We start from the raw sequence: 20,328 nt of genomic DNA on the forward strand, positions 1-20,328 counted from the left end.
GTTTTTGTTTGTTTGTTTACAGTCAGAAAAGTCCTGGGACTCCAGGGCTGACCTCATTCCGTCTCTGTATGTGTTTGAGTGTGTTGAGTTGGAGCTTGCCCTGAAACTGGCATCTGGAGAGGATGAGCCCTTTGATTCTGACTTTTCTTGTCCAATCAAACTTCACAGAGGTAAAGTGTTCACTAAATTTAGTTCTTATGTCTCATTATATTTATACAAGATTATCACAGACCATTCCTATGTAATTTGTTTTTTTGTGTGGTTCCAGCCTTTAAAATTTTGAGTAGGTTCTTTTGGCCTTTTAGCCACGACATTATACTATAGATTCAAGAAAAGCAAATTTCCCAAGTTTTCATTCAGATCGTGGTCTTCAGGCTGGATCAACTCAGATTTATAATAGTCATTTTTTCCCCTGGTCTAATCAAAAGTAGGTTCATTATTCAAATTGTTAAATGTATGCAAACTTGAATAAACTATAAAAATAAATTTTAAAATAAAGTGATAATATACTTGTATTAAGATATCTCTTTAAAATACCTTTCTTCGTTTGAGAACATACCATCTTGTTATACCCAGACCCATGTGAGTGCTACCTTTTTTTTTTTCTTTTGCTTTTACTTATCTGAGTTGGCTCCAGAGCTTTCTGGCGGCTTATCTCTTCATCTAGGGAGCTCTTGGCTAAACTGCTGAGACAGTCACAGTGTGTCACCTGTGTCATTCAGACTCAGAGTGGTTGAGTGGAAGGAGCTGGTAACTAGGAGTCTGGAGTGTCCTAGGTCTCAGTTAGAGCTCTAACATTAATTGGCTCTGTAGTATTGGACATTTTTTCAGCCTCTCTGATCATTAATTTTTCTCACCTAAAAATAATAAGGATAACATCAGATGATCTCTAAAGTCCCTTCTGACATAAAAATCCTATAATCCTATTTGCTCCTCAACTTTCTTCTCTAGGATCTAGGTATCTTCCCTGTGAAGAATGAGGAACAAAAGCTTCCTCAGTCGGGAATAATGGGGTGAACCTTTCATAGTTTTCCTCTCTTAGTCCAGAGAAAGGGAATTCAATCCTGAAGCAACCTGACCTAATCTGCTGACAGTCTTATTAGCCAATTTGCCCAGGTTTGGTAATACTGGCTTCAGTATAATCTAACATTTAAGAGCATAGTAGCCTTTATATAATAAACCAGCAAAGAGAACTCATTGGGCATGTCTAGTCTCTAACTGGAGAGATATAGTCTAAATATTAAGTCTCAGAACTTTGCTTTATAGATGAGGAAATTGAGACCTAGTGAGGTAAAGTCACATAAACTAATTGGTTTCCTTATAGATACATACGTCTTGGGGAAATCTTAATTGTAGGCTTTTTTCTTGATTCTTTGAATAAGAGAACATTTTCATATATGAAACTAATGAATTTTTCACTCATTCATGTTTGTACTTAAAGCATATTACAATCACTGAAACATTCCCAGATTTTTAATGACGTAAATGAATGGCTTATGTTACCACATATCTTGTCAGGGGTGTCTAGCAAATTTACGACTGCAGTTACAAGTATTTCCTTTTTTCATAATAGATTCTGTCACATCCACATATTAGGGTTTTTCTGTTGACTTCAGCACCACAGACACATTTCAAAAAGCCATTTTAAATAATAGGAAACCTAATGAGATGATTTAAGCTTTGGAAGTCCCAAATTAAGGTGTGAGCAAATAAAAAGAAACTTTTCAGTACTTTATTGTTCAGAGAGATGATTACCATAGAGATTGCCAGAAGCCTTTTTTTTTTTAACTGTTCATAACATAATGCTATTTTCAGAGGTGTTATGCAGAACCCCAACATATAAACACATAAAAATAATATTTACTTACTATAAACTCAGCAGTAAGAAAGAGGATGTTAGATAAAAGAAAAATTTGGTTTAGGAGCTTATGGTTGACAGTTGCCATCTTAAATCAGCTTTAGTATATATATATTTTTTAATATCTTGTTTTCATTGTTTAATGTTTTAAAAATCCTGAGTCACAGGGATAAATATAAATAATAAATATTCATCTTTTAGTTTAATGATAGTGTTACTGATAACTAGGGCTAAAACAATAGAGGAAAAAATAGAGAAATTTTCATTAAAATTATGTAATAACTGCTCATATTTCTTGGTGTAAATAGAAATACAAAAATTATATCTAAAATTTCAACAAACAGTTCTCTGTAAGTCAACGTTATCAGGACAAGTAAAACTGCACGTTTCACACCTGACTTACCATCTGTGACAGGACTGTTCACTAAGCTGCTGTGCTGGAGGAGTGCAGTAGCTTCAGCAGTTTCATGTAAGTAGACGTGTGCAAGCACAGGTTTTTACAGAGCTAGAGCCTTTCTTACCGTTTTATTTTGAAAACTAAATAAATGCAGAGATGGACAGAAAGGCATAAGTCAGTTCCTTGATAGCAAGTGTTTATGTTCAGTGAACTCTGTGTTAATACTTGGAAAAAGAACATATTTGTAATGAGTTTCTTAATTATACTTTTAAAACGTATTTGAAAACTAAAGTCATTTTTTTAAATTCCCAAACCCCTGACATAGTGCCACAGTATGAAGGTCCTGTTGACCTTGCATCACTTCCGTCATCACCAGATGCATTTGTGGCCTACTCGGGTGAATTCTCTTAGTTTTCTAATGGCTTCCTTTATATTGTTGTTTCCATTTTCAGATCCCAAGTGTCCTTCAAGATACCACTGTACTCATGAAGCTGGTGTACATAGTGTTGGGCTAACTTGGATTCATAAACTTCACAAGTTTCTTGGGTCAGGTGAGTTTTTGTGCTTTTCAGTATGTTTCATAGAGTCTATCAAAAATTAGTTTGGAACAGAAAAACAATAGAGGTTATGACACCAAAAGATGGTTCTTTGAAAAGATCAGCAAAATTGAGAAACCTATACCTAAACTGACCAAAAAATACTCAAGTTACTACAATTAGAAATGAAAGAAGGGCTGTTCTGCTGACCATACAGAAATATGAGATTATAAGGATATACCAAGAACAAAAGATGATAACGGAATACCAAGAACAACTGTATGCCAATTAGACAAGCTAAATGAGATGGACAGATTTCTGGAAAGATGCAAATCAACAAAACTGACTAAAAAAGAAATAGAAAATTCGAATAGACCTATTACATAACAATATATAACATGAGATTGAATCAGTAATCAAAACTGATTTTGATTATTGTGCTTTGCTCAGTCACGTTTGATTCTTTGCAACCCCCTGGGCTATAGCCCGCCAGGCTCCTCTATCCATGGAATTTTCCCAGCATGAATACTGGAGTGGGTTACCATTTCCTACTCCATGGGATCTTCCTGACCCAGGGATCAAACCCACATCTCTTATGTCTCCTGCATTAGCAGGAGGATTCTGTACTACTGCACCACCTAGGAAGCCCTTTGAAGAATTAATACCAATTCTTCCTAACTCTTACAAAAAAATACAGGAGAAAACACTTCCCTGATCACTTTATGAGGATAATGTGCTAAAAGCCAGACAACAACATCCAAGAAAAGACTAGAGACTCATATCTCTTATGAGTGTAGATGTAACAACTATCTTGAAAAACAGGAACAAAAGTTGGAGGACCCACTTTGCAATTTCAAAACTAATTAGAAAGGTACAGTAATCAAAACAGTATGATAATTGGTGTAAGGATACAGATATAGGTCAATGAATAGAATTGAGAGTCCAGAAATACACTCTTAGATTTATAGTAAGTTGGTTTCGGCAGTGGTCCTAGAACAATTACATGGGGGAAAGAATAGTCTTTTCAACAGATGGTGCTGGGACAAGTGTACATCTACATGCAAGAATGAAATTGGACTATTACCTCACGCCAGACACAAAAATGAACTCAAAATTGATCCAAGACTAAAATATGAAAACAAAAATGATATACCACGTAGAAGAAAACACTAAAAACAACCTACAGAATGGGGGTAAATACTTGCTATCCGTATATCTGATAATGGATTTGTGTTCTGTGATGTGTTCTTTTATAGATGAAGAAGATAAGGACAGTTTACAGGAACTGGCTACAGAACAGAAATGCTTTGTAGAACACATTCTTTGTACAAAGCCGCTGCCATGCAGGTAAAGACATTCTCACCCTTGTAAACACAGATAGTAGTTGTTTCAGTAATTCAGGTCCATGGGTATATGTGAATATTACACTCACATGTAACAGGATTCTTCACCCCAAAAGAATCTGTTCTTCAAAAGCTCTCCTCTGCCCACGGCCACTCCACATTGTGCGTCCTCTGTCTCAGAGGTATTTCCCCTGTCATAACCCCAGGCTTCACTTGACTATGATTCTTCTATCTGATCTTAATATCATTTTATAGAGGGTTCCCTTGATTTCCCAGAACCCCTTCAAATTCTTTTATTCTTTCTCTTTGAAGCACATATTTATATTCATGTTTCTGTTCATTTACTGTCTGTCACCACTACTAGAATATATATGTTTCATGAAGGCAAAGACCATGTCTTTTCATACTTTTTAATATATATATATAATTCCTTTTCGGCTCTGCTGGGTCTTCCTAGTCTTCTCTAGTTGCACCACGTGGGGACTGTTCTTCATTGCAGTGTGAGGGCTTTTCATTGTGCTGGCTTCTCTTGTGGCAGGGCACAGGCTCAGTAGTTGTGGCACATGGGCTTAGTTGCTCCAAGGCATGTGGGATCTTCCCAGACCAGGGATCGAACTCATGTCTCCTGCAGTGGCAGGTGGATTCTCTACCACTGAGCCACCAGGGAAGCCCTGTTTCATACTTTATTTATCCCATCACCTGTACCATATACCATATACCATTCAGTCTGTACACTGAAGTGTCTTGACAGGATGCCTGGGATATACTCAGTAAATATTTGATGACTAGAATAAACCAAAATAGGTTCCTCTGGAAAGGGCCTAGAGTGAGTAGAGGAGACCTGAGCAAGGAGTCAGCACTTTCTTCCAAGCAGCAAGTGGAGGATGAGGAACCCAGCCCAGGAGGGAAACTGGAGTAAAGGACTGCCAGAGAGACTCAAAGAGAACCCAGGGAAGGATGGAGGAGGATCCCAGCAGCCTCAGATAAGCACAGCAGAGCATTGCAGAGAGGTGAAGTGTCCACATGGAGGCTCATCAGGAACCACAGAGAAATGCTGTTGGGGCAGGAGAGGATAGCACGGGTGAAAAATGAATGGGAAAACAGGCAATAAAAATCTCATGTATGAACATTTCATAAACAGGTAAAATTAAACAGTATTGAATACCAATGTATACGTACATAGATAGGAAAGCTATAAAACAAAACAAGAACCTGAGTGTCACAGAAATCAAGTGGAAGGTTGTGGTCGGGGAGAGTAACATGGGAAGTCTAAGGCCCCTGCAGTGTTCTAAGGCTTGGCCTGGAGAGTGGTGGCAGAGTGCACACATGTACTCCTTTGTGTGTATATTTCACACACTAAAAACACAAAATAAAAATTTTAACTTCCCAGACTCCCCCCAACTCACCATCACTCCCCTCCCTCTGCAAAATAAGACAACTGGGAGATGTGGCAGGAGAAATAGTGCTGCAGGCGCCTATGGAGAGACTGCTGGCTCTAAAGGGAGAGGGAGCAGGTTGAGGAGAGTGCTTCAGGTGGGACAGGTGTGAGCTGTTTATAAGCTGAGGGTAAGTAGACAGTGGGGAGGTTTGTGATCGCAGTCGATAGAGTGGCTCTCAGAAGAGGGGAGAGGGGGGTGGTGTCCACTGCGCAGGGGCAGAAACAAGCTGTGGGAGTGAGAGAAGCATCCAGGTAGGAGAGGAGCGCACTGGCAGGAAAGACAGCTCCTGTCTGAGGTCCACAGTTTTCGGTTTCTTCAGTGGAGTAAGAACCATGACTTGAAGCTGCCTGCTGTGCACGGTACAGTGAATCCTGTGACACAGATGCTGGCCTGCGTTGAATTTTTTAATGTCAGAAAGACACTACTGAAGAGATTGTGAGCTCTTAACTGTGTTGGGTGCTCTGCTAGGTATGCAGAGGTCCCTGGGGCTTCTGGGCGGGTTGGGGAGAAAGACGCATAGAGAACTGGCTTCAGGATATCGTGGTAACTGCTGAGATGACAGCAAGTACCAGAGGGCTGTGGGCTCCCGAGTGATCTGCAAGTCAGTGGCCTGCCTCAGGCTGCTGAGTGACAGCTTGATCCAGCCCCATGGAGCTGTAAGTGGTACGGGTTTTCCAGTCACCACCTCTGAGGTTACTGCCCTGATAGCACGTCCCAGGCAACTGCTAGCCCAGGCCTGAGAAGGCCACAAACCTCAGCCATGTTGTTGCTTTGGATCCACTGCCTTGGCTGCTCTGCAGTGTAACTATGGCTGTGTGTTCTTTTCAGGCAGCCAGCTCCGATTCGAGGATTCTGGATTGTCCCTGACATCCTGGGGCCAACAATGATCTGCGTCACCAGTACCTACGAATGCCTCGTCAGGCCTTTACTGTAAGTCCTGCTCTTGGGTTCCCACACAGCTCTCATTAATTCTGCAAAATGTAAGCTGGGATGTTGCCCTTAGTCACCAGACTGAAAGTACATGGTTTATGCTCTGGCTTCTGACTGGAGGGTTGGAAGTGGGGTATTTCTGTTGCTCCTGCCATCTCTGGAAGAGTTTATTTTACGCATAATTTCTGGCATCTCCTTTGGCTAGCAGAGTTGAGAGCTTTAAAGTGTGGAAAGAATACTAAAATACTGAACTCCATCATTAATATGAGTTAGATTTAGTGATTTTAAACTCTGTGTCAGGCTCAGAAGTACTAGCCATTTACCTGCACTCCATCCTATAATCAGACCAGCGGGCTACAGTCCATGGGGTCAGAGTTGGACACAACTGAGCAACTAAACCACCACACTACAAGGACAGCACTGTTATCCTCATTCCATAGACGAGGAAACAGGAATAGAGAGGTTAAGTCGATGCTGAAGTCATAGGGAACACCGAGAATGCGGCTGCACATATGGGGCTTTCTGACTTAAAAGTCCACACTCACTCTTAATTTCTCCATCTCTGCCAGCCTCACAGGCTCATCATAGAATGTGTAAACTGGAAGAAAGGTGGTATGCAGCTGAACTCATAATTCTTATTCCCCTTAAGGAACCCATAGTGAGCTATTGGTTATCTAGATACCTTCAAATCATTTTTCTGCCAACTCCCTGAAATGTAAGTTGTCTATGTAAAGTAACATTAACAATCGCCCAGGTTTGAATTATTGCAAAGTTAGTCACTTGCCAAGCTGTTAAAGTCTTCAGTCTTTGAAGTTTTCTGAAGTTATTGAGAGTTTTTGTTACATATTATAGTTTCTTAACCGTCAGAATTCCGGATAAATGCAACATGTTTCTTATACTTAAAGCAAGTATCTCCATGGTCAGTGTTATTTATTTTGCAGAAGCACAGTCCATCCAGCGTCTCCTCCCCTGCTTTGTACCCGAGAGGATGTTGAAGTAGCAGAGTCTCCCCTCCGTATTCTCGCTGAAACCCCGGATTCCTTTGAAAAGCATATTAGAAGCATTTTGCAACGCAGTGTTGCAAATCCAGCGTTTTTGAAGTATGGGATTTAGAGCATATCAATTTTTTGCTTTAATTTATGACTCTGTTGGGTCTTCACTGCTACATGTGAGCTTCCTCTAGTTTCAGTCTGTGGGGACTTATCATTGCGGTGGCTTCTCTTATTGCAGACTGCGGGCTCTACTGCACGGGCTTCAGTAGTTGGTGGTGCATGGGGTTAGTTGCGCCGCGGCATGAGGGAATCTTAGATTCTGGACCAAAGATCGAACTCATGTCCCCTGTACTGGCTGGCAGATTCTTACCCACTGGACCACCAGGGAAGTCCCAGGCCTATCAGTTTTAAATAGTGCCTCCCTTCTCTGTTTTGTAAAATGTCTGTTTTCATCCTCTTTGTCCTCAGCTGTTTCTTTTCATATACATTTTGTATGTTGGAAGAAACAAAGGGCACCTTTAATCAGCTAGTGAGAACAGAGGGAGAGAACAGACACCAGGAGGCATTTGAGAAGAATAAACAGGAACTGTAAATAGTAGTTATGTCATGAGTTTGTTTTCAGTTGTTTTATTCAATTAAGGATAGAATTTTTTTTAAGATCATCTGAAAAAGATATGGCTCCTCCTCCCGAAGAATGTCTTCAGCTCATCAGCAGAGCCACCCAGGTGTTCAGAGAACAGTACATTCTAAAACAGGACCTGGCAAAGGAGGAGATTCAGCGGAGGTAGGATGGCCTCTGTTCACAGACTAACCCTGGCTGGTACCCAGCTTCTGATTAAACTTCTTTTGTTCTTGAAGGGTCAAACTGTTATGTGACCAAAAAAAGAAACAATTAGAAGATCTCAACTATTGTCGAGAGGAGAGGTAAGCGCCAAGACCAGACAGGAAGCAAACAGTTCAACTAGACTGGAGCTGGAGCTCTCCCTAAGATAGTGAGCAACATCAGCGGCTTCACCATCATGGTGGACTCCTAGAGACTCTTGCTTTTTATGCCATTAGGAAAAGTCTACGGGAAATGGCTGAGCGCTTAGCCGACAAATACGAGGAAGCCAAGGAAAAACAAGAAGACATCATGAACAGGTCAGTGGGCTATATAAACTGCATAACGTTCGGCTCCCCATTCAGGTACTACTAGTGTTACAAGTTCTCAGGTGCTGGGCACTCCCTGTGAGGTGTATCCTACAGAACGCAGTGCAGTGATGCCTTCCCCAAACCCACCCTGGAGGGCCCTCCTTCACAAGCACCAGATTCATACGTTAGAAGCTTCAGTTGGGATTGTGTTCCTCCCAAGGAGCTGAGATCTTAAGCTGCGACATTTGCTTCTTACTTACTTCTTGCAGGATGAAAAAAGTACTTCACAGTTTTCACTCTCAGCTCCCAGTTCTCTCTGACAGTGAGAGAGACATGAAGAAAGAATTACAGCTGATACCTGATCAACTCAGACATTTGGGCAATGCCATCAAACAGGTAGGAATGGATACAAGGTGGCTACATTTGGTTGGTACTTTTCAAAGTGTTCCTTCTACAGAAAATAATTTTGTCAAGTATAAAAAGAATAGGCTAAAATAAATATTATGAAAATGTATAGCAAACCACAGCTAAAGTGTCTGTGTTCTTTTTGATACTTAAGGTTACTATGAAAAAAGACTATCAACAACGAAAGATGGAAAAGGTACTGAGTCCTCAAAAGCCTACCATTACTCTCAGCGCCTACCAGCGAAAATGCATTCAGTCCATCCTGAAGGAGGAGTAAGTAGTACTACTAATCAGCTGTTACTGCCAGGTAGTTCTCACTTTGCAAAATGCCAAAATCAACCTTTCTTTGCCCAGATAAGAGCATTTGACATTTTGCAAGTCAAATTACCAAGACAGGAGGTCTGTGATAGTGATAAATAAGGATTTAAGAGATGAGTATGGAGGGAGTGTCAAAATGGATGTCTTTCTTTGTAATTCTTTTGGGTGGTCCAGTGTTCCCCAGTGAATATGTTCAAAAATATTCCCAGCAGTTGGACTACTGTATTTGCTGCCTCTATCCTTAAATGAATTCCTATCACCATCCATCTGAAACCTTAAGCCATTAATTTTAGCAAAACACTTCTAAAATATTTCAACATTACTAAATTCTTAAGAATCAGTGTTAATTATTAATGGCTTATTAATTCATTGTATTCCCCCAAAGTGAGTAACTGTATGATTTTACAGGGGTGAGCACATAAGAGAAATGGTGAAGCAAATTAACGACATCCGAAATCATGTAAACTTCTGAACCACCAGGAACAGACTCGCATCTGAAGTTAACACATGTGAAGGCTTAATCTCATTATAAAATGAACAAGTAGCAGTAATTTATAAAGAAGCAGGTGCCTTGTTAGCGTATCAGTCTCATAATTTATAAAGAGGTATTCTGGATGAACTTTGGTGTGATTGTACATCACTTTTTATACTGTTTTATAATTAATTGAATAAATGCTTGTATTTAAAAAAAAGCCTGAGATTTTGAGCTACACACTGCCAGACCTCCATAAACCCTATAGACCTCCATAAACCCTACTGAGTTTTCTCCATATTTGAGCAAGAGTAAAAGCTGCATCTTAAAGTATAGCAACACCAGAAATGTGACTCTGAAGAGAACCCTCAGATTGAAAGAAAAAGGCCACACGGTAGACTAGGCAGCAGCTTTTTTAATTTGAACACTTTCTTAAGGACACACCTCCAGTACAGTTAACAAATGGTTATACCTGAAATCTGCTCAGAGCGGAACTCAGGCTCCACGGTTGCAAGGCCACCACTGGCTCACTTCCATGACAGGCATGTATTACCTTTCAGAGCTGAGCTGGGCTGTGCTGTGTCCCGGTACATGGCACTAATGGGTGTGAGGTGCACATGTAGGATCTCAAAGGGAGAAACAGCTTGGTATACAGTATATGGTTTTGTCCTTTAGCTTTAGGTAATATTTTTATACCTGCCAAATATGAGTTCTGAAAGGTAATACTATACCTGCCTAGAAATGGCTAAGTGACTGCCGATGAAAAGCCACATGGTAAGGTAGGTTACAGGTAAGGGGTAAAATCAGGTTAGACATGCGTGGGAACATGTGTACATGGACTGAATACAAGCACAGGAACACTTGTGAAACCCGACCTTTTTGTTTGTCTTGGAGAACTAAACACTGCCTTCCAAATCAATTTCCCATTTATACAGAAAACCCAGTTTAAAGAGGTGTTTCATACCAGAAAGACATTGTTAACAAAACCTAGTCTGAGTTCTTCTAGCAGATTTTTCTCCAAAAAGTGGGTTCCAACAATTTGCATCTGCCACTGTAAAGACTGCTCACACTCTCCTAATCATGATTTTATTGGCCCAGAACCATCTTATGGAGAAAAACATGAGCAAGGTGCCCAATCTCAGCCTAGCAGTTCCCTGGGAGCTGTAGTTCAGTTCATTCAGGAAGATTATGAATTATCCATCTTGATTACTACAGTGCCAGTTTTAATAATAATCTAAAACAAATGAGCTTGGAGTTTATCCAAGGAACTGATCTTATACTGACATAATTTAAAGTGATTGCATTTCTGGAATTAATAAAAATTCCCTGTAATTCAATGAGGATACATGTTTCCTTTAAAGGAAACCCAAGTACCCCATTCTACAAAAGGACTTTAAACCAATTAAAATGTTTCATGCATGCAAGCCTACAGCACTATTTCCATAATTAGTATTTACTTTCAAATTCATAATCATTAATGTAAGACTACAGCAGTAGCCCAAGGAATGAGGTATGTAGGCCATATCTTGTCATGGAAGACAGAAATAAAGATCTTTAGGGCTAGTTCATTATCACTTCATTTATAACAAAGAATTCAAGTTGTAGGTTTACTTGAGCCAGAAAATCTACCTAATCCACTTAATTCCCACATAGTTCCTTCACACCACCAACCACAAAAAGTACTTGAAAATAAAGAGTTTTAGTTCTGAACCACCTGTACGATGAATTATTGACAAAACAGCATAGCCTTCCACTGGCTAACAGTACTTGCATGTAAACAGTGACCACACATCCATTCTTGTGCTTTCTGCAACACTTCGTAAGGCTACGGCAAAGACAACCTGTCCACTGACGCTTTCTGACACAGGAAGGAATTCAACCTCAGAGAAATGACAAAGCAGATTTCCAAACTGATGAACTAGGTGGGTTTCCCCAACTTCACCATGAGCATCATCACATTCCAGGTCTAAAATACAAAAGAAAAATACTAAACAGGTATCTGCCAAACCTAGTTATCACCATTTTTGTATCTGACAATTTTGAAATAAACAGAACTCAAATCCACTGATTCAAGTTGAAAATAAGCAGCAGACTTATACATTTGTATTAGGTGTTGTCAGACAGACATAGCTTGTTTTATTAATGTTTCTTCCACTGATCCAATAACTAAAACACTTTTCAAAAGTAGATGGTGTGGGTTCAGCTTGACCGTGGTACCTGTGGGTCCACAAAACTTACCGGGTAGCAGAAAAAGTGCTCCCAAACAGTTTCTTGTGCTTTTCCTTTAACCTCAACTTCCAATACATATAGCCCCAGCCAGGTTTTCAAATTCTCTTAATTCAGTTCCAACTGAATTGGTTTTGTTTGCCACCGTCTTATGGTTCTCAGGCAAGTTTCAGTAGCATTTAAGGTCCTCCAACGCAAGATAAAATGGTTTAAAAAAAATACACTGAGCTAGGAAATACAGTCACTAGCCAATGGCCTGCTCTCAAACTTCATATTTTAATATAAAATATTCATACCGCATACTACACCTGTCTGCTAGCTGAATACTGTTACTGATGAACTCTAGACAACAGGAAAAAAAATTCTCTCTTCCAACACCTATGAACAGGAAATGTCATTTCAAACACTATTAGAAGGGTGCGTTAGGGCAGGGAAATGTCGATAAAGCAGGCAAGGAAACAGCACTTTCTCCAGCACCAAGTCTGATGCCACGCTGCTGGAGCCCAGTCTGGAGCCTGGTTAGTGTTCCCGTCTGGAAGGTCTTTTTGCTGCAGGTTCCCCTGGCTGTTTGCTGCTCCTGTGCTGCACAGTCTCCTCCCACTAGAATTAAACATTCCTCCAGTCTTCCTTTGTGTGTGTGTGACGACTTCTTCAGTTACGAGTTAAATAATAATTAATGTTGCTCTAAAGATGAGTTAAAAACCCAAAGTGCAGGCGAGAGTCCTGCCATGAGGGTGTCATGTCTCGGGGAGCTGGTTAATGTCTGTCAGTTTGGTGTCATTCAGAATCGCCCGGATTCTCTCCAGGGAGTCCGCCTGTCGGATCCGCTCTAATTGCACCTAGAGAAATAACGCAGTGACGTAAGTGCAGGTGGCTCTTGCTTGACTTTCTGGTTTACTGTGACTGGTTTAGCTGAAATGGAGATAACTCACCAGAGACAAGCTACTTCAAAGAAGGCAGCAAGAACAAGTAAATTTAAAAAACAATTCCTGGGAGGGAGGTTCAAGCGGGAGGGGACATATGGATACCCATGGCTGATTCCTGCTGATGTTGGAGGAAATCAAACACTACTATAAAGCAACTATCCTTCAATTAAAAATAAGTTTTTAAAAGATTAAAATAAAAACAAACTAAGAAATACTTCCCCACAGCTGCTGTGTAACAGACCCAGTGTAAGGCGCTGGGACTATGGAGATGAGTGGGACCTGATCCCTGAGAAGCCATAGGGGAGGGAACAAACTTTACAGAATTTCAGCACAATATACTAAACACTATGCCTGGGGACTCAAAGAGGGTTCCACAGGGAGGAAAAAGCTAATAAGCAGGGCCTTGAAGAAGGAACAAGGGGGCAATGAGACAAGGATGCTTCCAGAGGGAACACCATGTTGGGTGTAAGGAACCACAAGTAGTTTTTAAAAATTAGAGTATAAAATGCAAGGTGCAGAGACAGAGGCCTGGTTGGGAAAAGTCTTACATGTCATGTAACGGCTTTACACACCACCCTTAAGGGCAGCAAGGAGGAAGAAAAGGGGTACATGTGAGGGACAATGGAGGGACAGGTTTCCAGCTGAAATGACCAGGCAGGAATATGGGGCAGGGGCAACCATAGTCTCTAGTCTTCTAGGCTTTGTCAGAGGTTGAGTCAGGGATTAGAAAATTCTCCTGGAGGCCAAGAACCCCGAAAGTGCCTCCTCGGTGTTCCATCTAGGGGTTTCCCAAATGCCTCACCTGAAGGGTCTGAGAAAGCTTTACAAAATCTCTCTGCACTTGTTCACTGACGTCTAGTTCAGTCTGCAATCTCTGAGCTTTGTTCTTCTCTTCAAACATTAGTTGTTCGACAGTAACCTAAAAAATACAAGTTCTGAATGAGGATTAATGCTGGAAAGCCACAGATCAGTCACTCAGGAAACCTGGGCAGCACTTGTTCCCTACTGCAAGAGAGGAAAAAGAGTGCCTGTCACCCTTTAAGATGGTGTTAGTCTCCCTTTATTTCTGTCTTCACAAGGCAAGGGTGCAAGCTGCCTAAGCTACCTGCTCTAGACGCTAAAGTGAATCAAGTGTTAGAGCCAAATTAAAACGAAAGTGCAAGCCCCACCTCTCACCCCCAGCAGCCCACTGACAATGACTAATCATCAAAAATTAGCTGCTGTTAACATCAAAAGCTATCATAGCAACAGGGAGAGAAACTTCAGGGCTTTTCTCTGACAATCATGACAGTTAAGCATCTGCCAGGAAAATCCTCTGAGTCAGCCTTAGGCAGCCCTGCTATCTCCAGTCTTCCTGACAAACCATCAGGACCCGTGCATGTGAGCCTTTCTAAAATCAAAGGAAAGGACTATCAAAAAACACATTTTTACACTTAAAGGTCAGACCACAGCCCCCCTGAAAGTGAACTTACCCCACAATTAGCCCCATGCACTTTTATTCTAACAGGACTAATCAGAATGTGGGCAGCAAATACGATTCAGTGCCCCACTGGATAAAATCAATTGAATGGAATGGCACTTCCACAGCAGTGTCTCTGGCTTTGATGGTGCCAAGTCTGGTTCATGGCCTTCAGCCAGCGGGGCCTGTGACAGAGCCCCACAAAGCTGGCAGTGTGCAGAGACCTAACCCAGCTCTGAAGAGAGAAATCCATTTTCTCCCTGAAACGGAGAGTCACCAGCTTTCAGAAGGGGACTCTATGAAAAGAGCAGGGCTTTTTTTTAAACAGGGAAATGTGATCCCACATCCTTTACTTTGCTGTGGTTTTTAAAATATTATTTATATATTAGGCTGGCCAGGTCCTAGTTGTGGCATGCAAACTCCTAGCTGTGGCAGGTCAGATCTAGTTCCCTAACCAGAGATCGAACCTGGACCCCCTGCATTGGGAGCGCAGTGTTAGCCACTGAACCACCGGGAAAGTCCCTGTTTTGTGTTTTGTTTTTTTTTTTTAATGAAACTACCAACAAAAATGTTTCACCTTAGCAGCAGTTTCTTTCTTCAGCTGTTCTTCCAACGTCATTTTCATCTCCTGAAGACTCTCAAGCTGTTGAGACTTCTCTCTTAATGTGGACTCCAACTGTAAAATTAAGAAGGAAAAGCTGAAACACAGAGACTCCCTGCAGGTGACAGCATGGCTGCCGGAGGAGCCAGCAGCCCGCAGAGCCGCACCCAATGGCTTGCTTTCCTAGGCCTTGGGTATTGGCTCTGCTTGGAATCCTCTCCTTACCCTCTGATATCTGTGGATTTTCAATCTATTCTTCAAGACCTATTGTTTCTTTTACTAAACGTTTATTAGGTACCTCCTACGTGCTGCAGGAGAGACAGACATGTAAGTTAACTGTGGCATACGACCATGGATGAAGAAGCACTTAACTCTGCCAGAAAAGTTGGCAAGGGCTTCCTTGAAGAGATGACATCTGACCCTTAAAGGGGCTGTAAAAGGGAGAAGGTGGAGAGAGACTCCAAAAGGAAGGAGTTGACACATAAAAATAATGAGTTAAGGAACTGAGGTGCTGGCCCTGGAGGCTGAGGCCCAAGAGGCAGTGGTGAGGCAGGGGAGCCCAACCGGGCTAAGGGAACTACTGAAGGGTTTTAAACCAGACTGGCTCACAGTCAAGTTTATAATCTTTAAAGATCACCTTGGTTTCAATACAAAAATTAATTGGAAAGAGATACATTTTGGAGTCAGGGAAAGAAGTTAGGCTGTTACAAAGAGTTAGGTGAGTACTGAAGTCAACCCAAACAGTGGGAGTGGGGAAGACAAACACACTGGGACACTGGTGACTACTGCCAGCACAACCTTGACTGCACCGGGAGGCCGAAGCCAGATGGCAGTGGGTGAGGAATGACTGGGAGGTCAGGAAGTAGAGATGACTCTTTCAAGAACTCTGGGCATAAAACGAAGAAGAAAGACTGGTAGCTGGAGAAAGAAGTGCAATTCAAAGAGAAACTTCTCCCGTTTACTAGGAGGCTCAGCCTCCTAGTGGTTATGCAAAATGGAAAAAACCAATTAACACACAGAAGTTCAAGGCCCACAGTGAAAGAGGAAGACAGCGAAGATGCCAGGCAAAGACGTGAGTGGTTCAGCCAAAGCACATGTGCAGCGACAGAAGACTGGTCAGAATCAGGTCATCACCCCTTCTTAAGATGCAAGAAAAGAGAAGACTGGGAGGAAAAAGGCAAACATGTTACTGCGGAGGCAAGAGCTGAAGAAGGTCCTGCTTCTGATAGGGGTACAAGGCCATCATGAGGTGAGGTGAGTGGTGACTGAACAGCCACTGCAGGGAACGGAAGGGAACAAATAAGAACAGATGAAAAGCTACTGAGCACCACGTGGCACCAGGAGCAGGCGTGTTACTCCTTCCAGTGGTCCAAGAGGCAGAGAAGGTGGACACCAGGATTAGTCCTGGGCTGGGCATATCGAGTAAGGTCAGCAGAAGGACAAGGTACGAGGGGGCTTGCAGGCACTGGGGGAGACTAGCTAAAGAGACAAGCTCTGTCAGACACCACTTGGAAGCAAAGAAAGAAAAGTCATGAGGAAGCTGCTAAAACCAGAAGAAAAGGAAAAGTTCAAGGAACTGAATGTCTGAATGAGGTTCTCAGACAGATAAACCTATAGGATAAAGGGCTAGAAAGATGGTAGACTGGGGTCAGGAGATATGAGCCTGGAGGGAGATGTCAGAAGTGGGGCAAGGTGCAGGCAGGAGTGTGGGAAGGAAGGGCCGGGTGGAGGTAAAGGTCACTGACTCAAGGAATTATGAGGCCAGTGAGCTGAACAGGGTCATTTACCAGAAGGTGTTCATGATGTCTAAGAGATGGAGACTAAGCCAGGTAGAAAACATCACCTCCTGTTTGTAACAGACTTCATACATATTTCCATGGTAGCTTTAAGTACATATCATGTTAAGACCATGCCTTGGGTGGTCCAGTAGCTAAGACTCCATGCTCCCAATACAGGGGGCCAAGGATCGATCTCTGTTCAGGTAATTAGATCTCACATGCCACAACTAAGACCCAGCGCAGTCACTTAAACCAGCCAAATAAATATCCTTTAAAGAAAAGACCATGCCTTGCCTATTTTCCCACCACAGTGGAAGCTCCAGACTAAGTCACATCTCAGTCTTCCCTGTATCTCCTCCCGGCAACACAGAGCAGGCTCTCATCAATATCTACTGTCACCAGCCACTATATTTCATCACATTCTACTATACTTTTCCTGGGAGTTCCTTGAAGGCAGGGACTATGTTCTAACTATACTTTATTCCTTGAGTATAGCACAGTAGGACTCAATAAACACCTATTAGCTGCTGACAGAATCAATTTGAAACTTGTGAAACTTACCTGTCCTTTTTCTACTTTTATTCCTTCTAATTCAGCTTTTAGGCTAGAGATGGAAGCTAGGAGGAAAAAAGGAGACATGTTAGCATTTACTGATTATTTTGCATTTAAATCTTAAAATGCCCTTTTGTACCATAGCTCAATCTCACAACGAAAGGAGTCAAATGTACTGAACACAGTGAGCAGGGTGGTGGTGGGGGACCAGCATCCTCTTCTCACAATTATCCCCAACCAATCAGCATAACATTCAAGCTCGTGTCAAAGTCAGAGCACACACCAATGAACGCTATGGCATAAACTATCTCTGCCTCAAATACCGACACTTCACGATGTGGTGGGGTGGGGCGGGGTGACCCTGCCAGAAGTCTGTTAACACTTCTAAGTTCTGAAGGAAATGCCACCTCTCTTCTCACAGGCTCCAGTGTCTGGGTTCAAGTCCTGAGTTCCCTGTCTATTTAGTAACTGCCAGAGAGGCACCAGAGCTCCTAAAAAGATGAGTTTGGGTTTTTTTTAAACTCCTTATCAGGGGCTATATCAGAACATGTGGGGAAAGGGACTGAGTCCTTACTTAGTTCCCTCCTATACTTTTTGTTTTCTACATTCCAAGACTATGTACTACTTCTTATAACCAGAGAAAAATTTTATTCAGTGCCTCCAATTCTAAACTACATCACTTTTATCTTCACCTATTTCTTCTTTGCAGTTTTCTATTTCTAGCTGCAGAGTTTCTTCAAGATTTTCTTTTAAACACTGTTCTGCTTGAATCTGCTCTTTCAGGAAAAGTATTTCAGCCTTCAGCTTCTCTTCCATGTGATCTGCCGCTGTCCGCACATTAACGATATTCTCACGGTATTTTAATACCAACTCCCGGAGTGCCTGGATCCAAGAAACAAATAGTTATCGGGTTTTTAAGGGTGAAAGAAAATAAACAAAAAAAGCTAAAGATTTTCTGCAACCAGAACTTCAGATATTATTTTAGACAGTTCAAAACTCAGGATGTTGAACCCAACCCTTCTGGGCTTCAAGAGGCAGGTGTCATGCCATGTTAATATTCAGTATGTTATAGAAATAAGATAACATTGCCAAGCAAAAAATGTATATTGTGAACTACAAATTTTTCCCTCAAAACTGTTTCATAAATGGAAAAATTAAAATGTTGGATGACTTACAATATGGGGTTCACTACGAATAGCTTAGACACTTACACTATTATCTGCTTAAATTTGAGAGGAGTTAGTGAATGAAGACCAGAAAGACTGAAACTCAGAAGCAAGTGTGAACTCCAAGATGACAAAATATACTTATTTATTTATTCATTCAAATAAACACTTGTTGAACATCTACCACAAAGGCAAAGTACTGTTAGGTCTGAGGCAAGTATGCAATGAGAGGCTTTCTAAGGTGATCAGCTGTTTTTCTGTAATAAATTCAGTTTAAGTCTTATTTTACTTTTTCCCTTAATTTTAGTTGTCTTCTTCTAAAAACCCTCCCAATTATATCCTAAAGCAACCCTACAGTAAAAACTGGGCTTCTTAAATAACTACCAAATGTATATAAATTAAAGAACAGCAAGAAAAAAAAAGTAATTGAAAATCTGTATCAAGAAAAATTTCATTAAGATTTATTAAAGAATCAAGCTTTACAGGCTAGACTGGTTATAATCTTCAAGGATTCCTGGATTCTTGGAATTTCTTAAAAATCTAGGTATTAAAGTCTCTACAGAACGTGGAAGAGAAAAGTTTGACCAGGAAAGTGGTACACTGACAGCAAAAGTAGACAGGTCCCCCAGACTCTCTCCCTGATGAGACCAGTCACCAGCCCAGAAAGGACAGAGAGCTCTTCAGGGTGTCAGTAACCTGAGCTGAGACCACAGGCTGGGGGAGGGCAGGGAAAGGAGAGGGAGACAGCAAGGAGCTAAAAGGAAGGGCAGGCAACGGAGCCTGTGTAAATAAGAACAAAAAATAAGTCATGTTAACATCTGTAAGGAAAACAGAATGAGGTCCAAACAGTAGGGGATGAATCTGTAAGGCAGGATTAGGAAACACTGTTAACTGTTTCACTGTTAACACTGTTAACACTGAAATCTCTGTAATGTCTGACTTTTTAAAATTTAACAATTATAAATTTCTTTAAAAAATTCACCCAACCACAAAAGAATGGAAGTGATCAAGTGTTATAAAAGTTACCAGAAGACAGAAGGAGTGTGCTGTGTCCTAAGTGCTATACAGAAAACCTAACATCACAAGGAGCCAGCATGGAGACCCCCTTCAAATATTTCATTTCTGATGCATTCTCAATTATCCTGCAAGAATGATAGAGACCTTCAATTTGGCAAAGGATTCTTAGATACAGCATTGAAAGCATAAGCCAACAGAAGAAAAGGAGAGATAAATTGGACTTTATCAAAATTTAAAACTTTTAGGTTTCAAAGGACACCATCAAGAAAATGAAAAAGACAATCCACAAAATGGGAGAAAACACTTGTAGATCATTTATTTACCTGATAAGGTACTTATATCTAGAATGTATAAAGAATTCTTATCACTCAAAAAAATAAAAAGCAACCCAATTTTAGAGTAAGCAAAGCATCTTAAAACAGGTATTTCTCCAAGGAAGATATAAAAATGTCCAATAAACATATGAAAAGATGCTCAATAACCATTAGGGAAATGCAAATTAACCTTAGGGAAATAGATATCAAAACTACAATAAGATACCATTTCACACCCTCCAGGATGGCGATAATCACAAAGTGAGATAACAATGATTGTTAGTGAGAATGTGGAGAAATGACCCAGCAAATTCACTCCTAGGTTTAAACCCAAGAGAAATGAAAACATATGTCCGACACCAAAACCTATATGTGAATGTTTATGGCAACATATTCATAGTCCAAAGTGGAAACAACCCAAAGGTCCATTAGTAGACAAAGGGATAAACAAAACAGCCATATAGTAGA

General features: G+C 41.1%; 2 protein-coding genes across 9 annotated transcripts in view; one reads left to right on the forward strand and one right to left on the reverse strand.

Annotated features, from left to right (window-relative positions):
• Positions 1-10,041, forward strand: part of NUP88 (nucleoporin 88) — a 22,109-nt gene extending 12,068 nt beyond the window's left edge. For all 4 annotated transcript variants that reach the window (XM_069603200.1, XM_069603201.1, XM_069603202.1 and 1 more), the window contains exons 8-18: positions 23-170; positions 2,708-2,806; positions 4,048-4,138; positions 6,402-6,503; positions 7,445-7,603; positions 8,154-8,279; positions 8,354-8,419; positions 8,555-8,635; positions 8,896-9,022; positions 9,186-9,304; positions 9,758-10,041. In XM_069603200.1, coding sequence (XP_069459301.1) covers positions 23-170; positions 2,708-2,806; positions 4,048-4,138; positions 6,402-6,503; positions 7,445-7,603; positions 8,154-8,279; positions 8,354-8,419; positions 8,555-8,635; positions 8,896-9,022; positions 9,186-9,304; positions 9,758-9,821 — 1,182 coding nt within the window. In that variant the 3' untranslated portion in view covers positions 9,822-10,041. The remainder of the gene's footprint in view (positions 1-22; positions 171-2,707; positions 2,807-4,047; positions 4,139-6,401; positions 6,504-7,444; positions 7,604-8,153; positions 8,280-8,353; positions 8,420-8,554; positions 8,636-8,895; positions 9,023-9,185; positions 9,305-9,757) is intronic.
• A 180-nt stretch (positions 10,042-10,221) lies between these two features.
• The window catches only part of RABEP1 (rabaptin, RAB GTPase binding effector protein 1), a 93,840-nt gene continuing 83,733 nt past the window's right edge, over positions 10,222-20,328 (reverse strand). For all 5 annotated transcript variants that reach the window (XM_069603198.1, XM_069603199.1, XM_069603194.1 and 2 more), the window contains 5 exons: positions 18,056-18,245; positions 17,373-17,428; positions 15,010-15,108; positions 13,776-13,892; positions 10,222-12,886 (listed from right to left, as the gene is read on the reverse strand). In XM_069603198.1, the coding sequence (XP_069459299.1) occupies positions 12,785-12,886; positions 13,776-13,892; positions 15,010-15,108; positions 17,373-17,428; positions 18,056-18,245 (564 nt within the window). In that variant the 3' untranslated portion in view covers positions 10,222-12,784. The remainder of the gene's footprint in view (positions 12,887-13,775; positions 13,893-15,009; positions 15,109-17,372; positions 17,429-18,055; positions 18,246-20,328) is intronic.

The sequence above is a fragment of the Ovis canadensis genome, chromosome 11 (genome assembly GCF_042477335.2).
Source record: "Ovis canadensis isolate MfBH-ARS-UI-01 breed Bighorn chromosome 11, ARS-UI_OviCan_v2, whole genome shotgun sequence".
In the NCBI taxonomy this organism is placed as follows: domain Eukaryota; kingdom Metazoa; phylum Chordata; class Mammalia; order Artiodactyla; family Bovidae; genus Ovis; species Ovis canadensis.